This window comes from Aphanomyces invadans (genome assembly GCF_000520115.1).
Source record: "Aphanomyces invadans strain NJM9701 unplaced genomic scaffold supercont1.39, whole genome shotgun sequence".
Classification (NCBI taxonomy): domain Eukaryota; phylum Oomycota; class Saprolegniomycetes; order Saprolegniales; family Verrucalvaceae; genus Aphanomyces; species Aphanomyces invadans.
In genome coordinates this window covers 377,624-385,567 of record NW_008580184.1, presented here as the reverse complement: position 1 = coordinate 385,567, position 7,944 = coordinate 377,624, and the positions used below count along the sequence as shown (strand labels likewise).

The 7,944-nt window shown below is 54.3% G+C and overlaps 3 protein-coding genes across 3 annotated transcripts; 1 reads left to right on the top strand and 2 right to left on the bottom strand.

The window, feature by feature from the left end:
- Window positions 1-1,773: 1,773 nt before the first annotated feature.
- H310_12468 (hypothetical protein) lies at window positions 1,774-3,523 on the bottom strand. The gene has a single exon (XM_008879523.1). It carries the CDS (start codon window positions 3,454-3,456, stop codon window positions 2,182-2,184), a length of 1,275 nt encoding a protein of 424 aa, XP_008877745.1. The 5' UTR covers window positions 3,457-3,523; the 3' UTR covers window positions 1,774-2,181.
- A 1,722-nt stretch (window positions 3,524-5,245) lies between these two features.
- H310_12467 (hypothetical protein) lies at window positions 5,246-5,814 on the bottom strand. The gene has a single exon (XM_008879522.1). It carries the CDS (start codon window positions 5,745-5,747, stop codon window positions 5,424-5,426), a length of 324 nt encoding a protein of 107 aa, XP_008877744.1. The 5' UTR covers window positions 5,748-5,814; the 3' UTR covers window positions 5,246-5,423.
- A 295-nt stretch (window positions 5,815-6,109) lies between these two features.
- On the top strand, window positions 6,110-7,716 carry H310_12466 (hypothetical protein). Its single transcript, XM_008879521.1, has one exon. It carries the CDS (start codon window positions 6,234-6,236, stop codon window positions 7,338-7,340), a length of 1,107 nt encoding a protein of 368 aa, XP_008877743.1. The 5' UTR covers window positions 6,110-6,233; the 3' UTR covers window positions 7,341-7,716.
- The last annotated feature ends 228 nt before the right edge of the window (window positions 7,717-7,944 follow it).

Below are 7,944 nucleotides of genomic sequence, written 5' to 3'. Positions count from 1 at the left end.
TACAGCTCTCCCGGTCCTTCAAGCTGCCGCCGAGTTCGTCATTAGCGATGCCGGGCTAAAATTCAGGCATGGGGAGCAGAGTGCATGAATGGCGGCGGTCAAACTGTGCAACCACGTTGGAAATTGCCAAACGGGTGCGCTCATGGGCACATTCAGTGCAGCAGATTTGTACAATCAAGAACCTTCCAGATCACACGTTGTTACTCTTGACATTTGCAGTTAATTTTACATTCTCACAAAAAATGGCAGTATATGTAGTATTCTTGTTTGAAGTAAAGTGTTTATCAAACATTCGAACACACATATCAATCCATCAAGTTGCATGAAAATTCACATGCTCAACCAGCATGAATTCGATACGTCGGCTGCAACGCAAACGCCCAGCATCTACCTCTTACGGGCACAAAGAACGATGCCGTGGTGCTGAGGTGTGGAAATTTCACGCTGGAGTCGCAGTATGATCTTAGTCCGAATTTGGTCGATTTTGCTAAAAAAATGCTCTCACTGGATTTCACAACTCTGATCGATTTTTGGACAAAATAACTTTCTCAAAACGGTGGATAGTTGGATAAAATGTGGATGACGTTCCGAATTTGACCCATGTCACATGGGGGGGAATATTTCAACTTGTCCAGGACGTTGGGTGCGTGACTCGATCATGGCGGGCGACCGCCGCGCCACGTGGAGCCCTTGGGTGGTGGAGTCAGTGCGTCCACCTTGCCGTCGTCGTCCGAATGCATGCACACGGATCCAAGCAACGGATCTAAGATGAGTTCAAATACAACAGTCGGCGCCAAAGCACGACGGGAGTCGTGATTTTCAATGACGATGGTGGCAACTGTGCGGCACTGCCTGCTCTCGGCGGACATCGCCAGAAAACGTACAGCACCCAGTCACCAGGCCACAGACACAACAAGTGCGCGGCGGGTTACGTGGACGGGGCTAGCTGCGACCGGCGAGCCGACGCGGCGCGCAGATCCGACAAACTCAGTCCGCCCATATCAAGATGTCTCGTCATTCGAAACAACTACAGTCAAAACCCGACGTCAACCAGTCTGGATTTGCCAAGAAGTTGTAGCCTACACCTCAAGTCAGTCGGTCGGTTGTTCACAAACACGATCGACTATGCGCACAACATCTACTTGCTTCTGTCACGGGTGTGCCATGCCCCTACGGCGGACTCCAACATGTGGCGCTGCGAGTTCCGCACGAGCCAGCGCCACTGCGCCGTTGACTCGTGCCGCAACCAAGCCTCCGCACGCAATCTGGTCGCCCGCCACGGAGCAAAGCGCCAGTGCGAATACCCCGACTGGACATTTCGTGTCGGATGTGGCAATGCTCACCGGGTTGCTCCCGACGGATCAAGATGAGCCTGGCTGTGCGAACGCAGCGCCACCGCCAATGCGTCCAGTGTGCTAGGTTTGTTTGGGAGTTGTGTACGCGCCATTGCCGCCTCCATGTCGACCCACGCAGAAAGAGTGCCCACCCTATTCCAGCACTGACGTCTCATTAAGGGACGACTTTGGCATCGACGCCAACGTTCTTCTCTACTGGCTCCCTTCCATCTCACACGACTCGCTCTCGCCCCCTTCCGTCAAGGGCACTACGGTCTAGCTATAGCTACAATCAAAAACGACCTCACCGACCTCCTCATGAGTGAACACCCCTTCGTCACCCACGATGCTCCCCACGCAAAGGACACGTCGTGTGTGCGCGATCGGATCGCGCAAGCGACTGCCCGACTGGATGGACCGGAAAACAGGACGTATTCGTTCGCGCTCAACGCATGGGTGCATCCATCGGGTGCATGGCAATCGCATAGTTGGAACAGTCGGGCCATGTGGCTTCGTGATATTTCACAGCGCTATGCCCTGCTACTCGCACCTGTTGAGCTGCAAATGTCGCCCGAGATCGAGTGATCCGATGCGTGCAGCAGAAACATTCCCTCGTCACGATCCACGCAGAACTTCACCGCGTATGAACCTGATGTTTCCCGCAGTCGATGTCAGAGGGGGCTTTCGACACAGACCGCACGAAAAGTTCCGACGGCGCCGCCAAAGCATCGCCAGGTCATGCAGTGAGGTCGACAGTAGTTGGTGCTTAATGTTATTCGCTTGGCCAGTTGGCGGTGGGTATGTATTCTATACGATGATGTGACGTGTCCGTCTTGAAAATATCTCGTCAGCGAGAGAGATGTGAAGCAGAAGAGCCTTGCTGGAATTGGTACAAGCTCGCCCGGGCGCTCTTGACGAGCCGCTCCTTGAGCAGGTTGGCACATATCCGACAGCACCGAATGGCGACGTCCTTGCGGAGCCCGACGGGGGCGCGGCCTGGGCGCGGCATTTTAAAGGGACCCGCGGGGGTTGTGCATTTGCCATTTCGACTTTGTTTGTCTTCGAGTTCCTCGGCTTCACTTCGATGAAAAAATGGAGGCAGCGCCTCGCGGAGCGCGTGCACCCCAGTACACGAGCTGCAGTAGACCCATCCACACAGAAAACAGTGCGTGGCTTCAGCTTTGGATCGAAACAGCCACCGAAACATGCTCGGACGCTTCGAAGGCTTGATATATCGATGGCAATCCATGCACTGACTGTGTGCTTCGAACGGAACAAAGGATGGCGTGACTGTCAAATGGGCCAGCATCGTCACCAGCATGTTCATCGGAGCCGCTTCGCGCAAGTACAGCCCGAGCTCGTTCACAGCATGCAGGTCGGCGCCATGGGTGACAAGCGTAGCAGTGATGATGGGCAAGCGAGCAGCCACGGCCAAATGCAGCAGCGGGACGCGGTCGACTGTAGCATTCACGTTGCTGCCTTCCTTGAGTAGCATGGTGAGTATGGACGGATCATCCTGTCGGATCGTGAGCATGTGCACCATGATGGGGGTTCGGCCTTTGTGATTTACTGCGTGGACGCTGGCGCCGGCGGCGAGGAGGAGGCCGACCATTTGAATTGAAATCGACGTGGACATTCGCCGAGACGAGATGCCGACGGCAAAATGAAGCGGCGTGTTCCCGTGATCGTCCCGCATCTGAAGGATGTCCATGTCGCCGCTTTTCAACAGCGCTTCCACGACTTGAACATCTCCTCTTCGAATGGCAATGTGGATCGGAGTCTGGCCATGGACGGGTTCGCGGAACCCGATGACGCTCGACATGGACGACGATGCAGTGCTGGAGAAGCTGCTGTTCCCGTTCACTATCGAATTGGAAGGCGAGATAAGGTTGTACCCGCGCTTGTTAAACATCTCAAAGAGCGACTTTTGCACCGTCGGATCGTCCATCGACAGTGACGACGTTCTGCCATGCTGCGACGCGGGTGACGGCGACGGACTCTCTGTCTCGTGCATGGCATAAGTGGGCAAGAAGCCTGCATCCTTTAGATCCGTCGACGGCGGCGCCGGCTGCCGCTGATTGTGCTGTCGCGGTGTCGTAGAAGCCGCATGGCCAAAGTACATGGCGAGGCCCGACCAAGACCAAGAATGACCGCACCGTCGAGTCTTGCGTCCGGCGGCTGGCTTTTTAGGGACGTATTTTAATGTGAATTCGCAACCGTGCCATACAAACCGCATGCAATTAAATACGTTCCTGTCGTGCTACGACCACACCACGCACGACACAGTAACTGTGACAATCGTACCGTATCCGAACAAATCCGGATATGGAAGCCAATCAAATTGGTCTTGAAGTGATTTCAGCCAATGGCATCGATGGAAAAGCCAGCGAGTCCAGCCAAAATCCGTCGCTGTGGGGAGCTAGCCGTGGGACGCAAGAGGCAGTCGAGCGCGACGAGTTTACCGAGTTGTATGTAACACAAAAGGCGGTAGCAAGTGCTCAGTTGATTATCTTTGACGTGGCAACTTGTTCTACTTCATGGGCTAGCTACGGTAACTCTGCTGAACAGTCCACCTGACACAGGGAATACGGTCGATGACGAGGGAGCCATCGTGCGTAGAGGAGCCTCGCGACCGAGCTCGAGATACGCTCTCTCGTTGGCCATGCCCATGTTAGGCTGGGCGACGTGTGCATGTCGAATCAACAAGCATATGATTTGGTGGAGCATGTGCTGCCTTGGTGTTTAGACTCTTACATCAATCACGTGCTTGAAAAAGTCATGCACATCGTCAGGGAAGGCATGCCGACCACGGCATGTTGCCCCGGGAAGATCCATACAGAGAAGGAGTTGCAAGCTCGATGGTAAATGGGGGAGGAAGTGCAGCCACGATATATCTCATCGTGCCGAGCGTGATTCGCTTTCGTCGGTGCAGTTGGGACGACGGGAATGCACCGTGCTACATCGCGCCAAGGTCGAAAATGCACAAACACTGCAAATGCACAAACACTGCAAATGCACAAACACTGCAAGTGGGTTGTGAGTACGTATATCGTCTGGTCGATCACAAGCATTCCCCCACCCAAACCTCTCTTCTTCAAATCTTCTACCAAAAGACTGGCATTGTCATGATCTCGTCAACTTGTCGACTTCATGTGTCGATATCTCTCATGTGCGCCACAACCCAAAGGTATCCGATCCAAAGGGGTCAAGATTGCGTACAAGGCCAAGTTCGACAGGCAAAAGTCGCATTGATTTCCTTCGACAACTGAATCGGGAAATTCCATCGCATGGCCACGTGATTCGTTGGTTCCCTGTCCCGCAGTAGTCTCCTGAAGGCAGAATTCCCTTCCATGATCTGAAGGATGGCTACAAGAACGTGGAAGACGACCTCCGCGATCTCACGCGCATTGGGACCGTCATCTGCATCCGCAACACGGAGGACGGCAATGACGTGTACTACCCGCGTGGGGCCCAATTCCTTGTCGAGTTGTCGGGGACTGGTCTGGTCGAGCACGGTGAGGCACTGTCCCATCTAGTCGTCATGCACTTGCGTCCGAAGGATGCTACATGGTGGCGACGAAAGAAGATATCACGAAGTCCGACGTGGCGACGCTGTCAAAGTTGGCGACCACTGGTTTCGCGTATCGGCAGCACCCAAGGAACGTTTATGGCAACGATGCCGTTGCAATGTCCATTCGATATTGCATGAAGCATCATGGTTGATGTGCTTTATTCGTGTACTGCGACTCAACTTGATGTCGACCTGCTCTTGCCTTCGTTTCATTCGAATCACGATGCGCGAGCCAGACTGGCGGCGGCAGCTCCCAGCCGCAAACGTTTATGGCTGGGATGGCGTCCAAGAGCGTATCGTCCGTGCGCGATTTGAATTTGTCGGCCACCAAGAAAACGCGGTGCATGATGAAGCTCAACATTAGTTTCAATTCCATCTCACGGCGACGCATCCATTTGTAGCTACCATTTGAACTTTGACGCGGGGGCACTTGCCGCTCGATACCGCCTATCCCGATCCTCGGGGAAACGTGTCCATGCTGCAGCGCTGGGACGCCGCACCAAAACCTGGTCGTGCACTCACGGTGCCTCTCCTAAAGCACGGTAGCTATCATTTCCTCGACCTGAACTCGACGAATTCATTTTGGCACCCCATAGGTTGCACGAACGACGTGCGGCAATTGTGGCGTGATACCTTGCGAGACTGGCCAGCCGATCGGCTGTCGTTGGAGAGAAAGTTGCTAACAATGCGGGCTCATGACGCGAGGCATGCACGAAGCCAACTTGCATCGATCCAAAGTGCGCAAGGTGTTCTTCCTTTGCAGCCACCTTGTCAAATTGCCACGAAACACGCCCATTTGTGCCACACCCTCCGTTGACATGAGCATACGTCCTGCTTCTCATCTGCCTCGCGCGCCATACACGTCAAAGATGCCCGCTCCTCTGTTCAGAGTGTCGAGGTGGCACCGCTATCCTGGTGCATTTTGCAGTCGTGCATCGTCCACCCTCATTCTATTGGGCACAATCCCAATGCATCGTGTATGTCCCTTGCAATCCGAGCAAATTCATCGGGCAATGTACTACTTGGGTGATCACTGGTCCCATGGGACGGGCAGAATCCGAATTGGGGAGACAAAGTCGACGGTAGTACTGAAATCAATGGGCAAAGTCCCAACGGTACTTCCGAGCATCCAAGCTTCGAGGTCCCTCAAAGATTGGGTTTTGTACTAAACGTTACAAGGGGATGCATCCCTGTGATTCGAAACGTCGCGAACAGCACCGTGCCGTTGGGTCGAAAGGTGGCGAGCCAGCGACAAGGATGCGAGCCGCAGGTAACCACGACGACAACCCGTTCAGTTGTGAAATCATTGCGTCCCATATAACACTTCCATGGTCACGTTTGCTGTCTCCCCCGTCGAGGCCAACAAGGTCGAGCTGAACGAGTGGGAGAGACCCACGGGACATCCTGTGGCCGAGCGACGAGAGTACAAAGACGCCAACTGCCGCGACGTTCTACAGGCGTCGCCAAACCTTGACGCACGCATTGGATCACCCAACGGGTTTGTCCATGGCGTCGTGCGGGCATACAACAACCACCACCATCTCGTGCTGCGTCCAGATGACGTCTGGCTTGCCATCATGACGCAGTTTGGCTTGTTTGTGAACAAGAACGCCGAGGACTTGCGCCACGCACTGGTCAAGCACCAAGAAGGTCAAAAGGAACTTGTGGTGAAGGACGTCGGATCGCTGCGAACTGTGGACTACGGATACATGGCAACCCAAATGATCGATCAAATGACGGACCACCTCGTCGACCCTGCGCTCAGCGAGTGGGTGCTGCCGTCGTTCAGCACGACGACGTTTCACGACCGCATCGTCGGCAGTGTTGTCATGATGGCGTCCATGAAAAAGTACTTTACGTACTCATGCCAGCTCGCGTGCGGCATCCCGACGGTGACGCTCCTCGGGACTGTCTCGGATTGGGAAGACATTCGCCGACGAGCGGACAAACTCGCCACGTTTGGTGATCTGACAACAAAGTGGATGAGCATGCTTACACCAGTGTTGGACCAATTCGTGGCAGCGGCCAACAACAAGCCCGACGTCGAGTTTTGGCAGCGCATCTGCCATTCTGTCTCGCACGGGTCGGGATCGTGTCACCTCAGCGGGTGGATCACGGTCTTTTCAGTGTTTGACGACGCGGGCGTGTGGCAGGGCGATCTGGATGCCGTTGAGATCTTACAGATACGCAAAGCCAGGCCAGGGGAATTCACACCGTATGGGTCACATGTGCGCGAAATGGTGAAACTTGGCGGGGACTTTCCTGTCGTCGAAGTTGGAAAAGTCACTGCGGGTTACCTCACTGTGGATGTCAAGATCGACGACAACGGGACCGAGTACAAATCGGTCATGTTTGCAGGTCACTTGGCGTACGAAGCCTTGGTCGACGGCACCTCGATCCAGCCGACGCTCGCGTGGGCCATTGCGCTCAAGTAGAAGAGATCGTTCATGACGACTTGAGTTGGCTGGGGCAATCGAGGATGCCTCCGATTTCCATGACATGTCCTGCGTACGGTCGCCCCATTCATGGCGCGTTTTTGACGTCATCGTTTTGAGTTTTGAAACTCTTTGAAAGATAATTGCTTCATGTCGCCTTCTCGCACATCTGCCACTGGGGAGGATGCTTTGGATCTTGTCCGAGCTAGTTGTACAATACAACAAAAACGTCGGTGACGACTTCTCGACTCGCTAGGGGACTGCAGTGTGGTGCTGCCCCATCCCCTGGCCTGGGATTCTGGGCTCACTCGGATCGATCATTGCGAGCATCCGAGTTGGTCGAGCCTGTTGCCCATGCTTTGGGTGGCGCGGCCAACAATGGGACAAGACCCTCGTATCGGAGAGCGTGGAAATAGCACGACTGACATAGTGCAGCGTGCTACCGCCATGGGAGCAGCTCCGATCGTGTTCAGACCAAAGTTTTCGTGACACATTCGTGCCTTCAAATCAAGTACAGGGAAATGCGGAATGCAAGGCCACCGAAGTTTTTACCAAAACAGACAGCATTTTGTCCAATGAATGATTTTAATGAAAATTAGCTAAT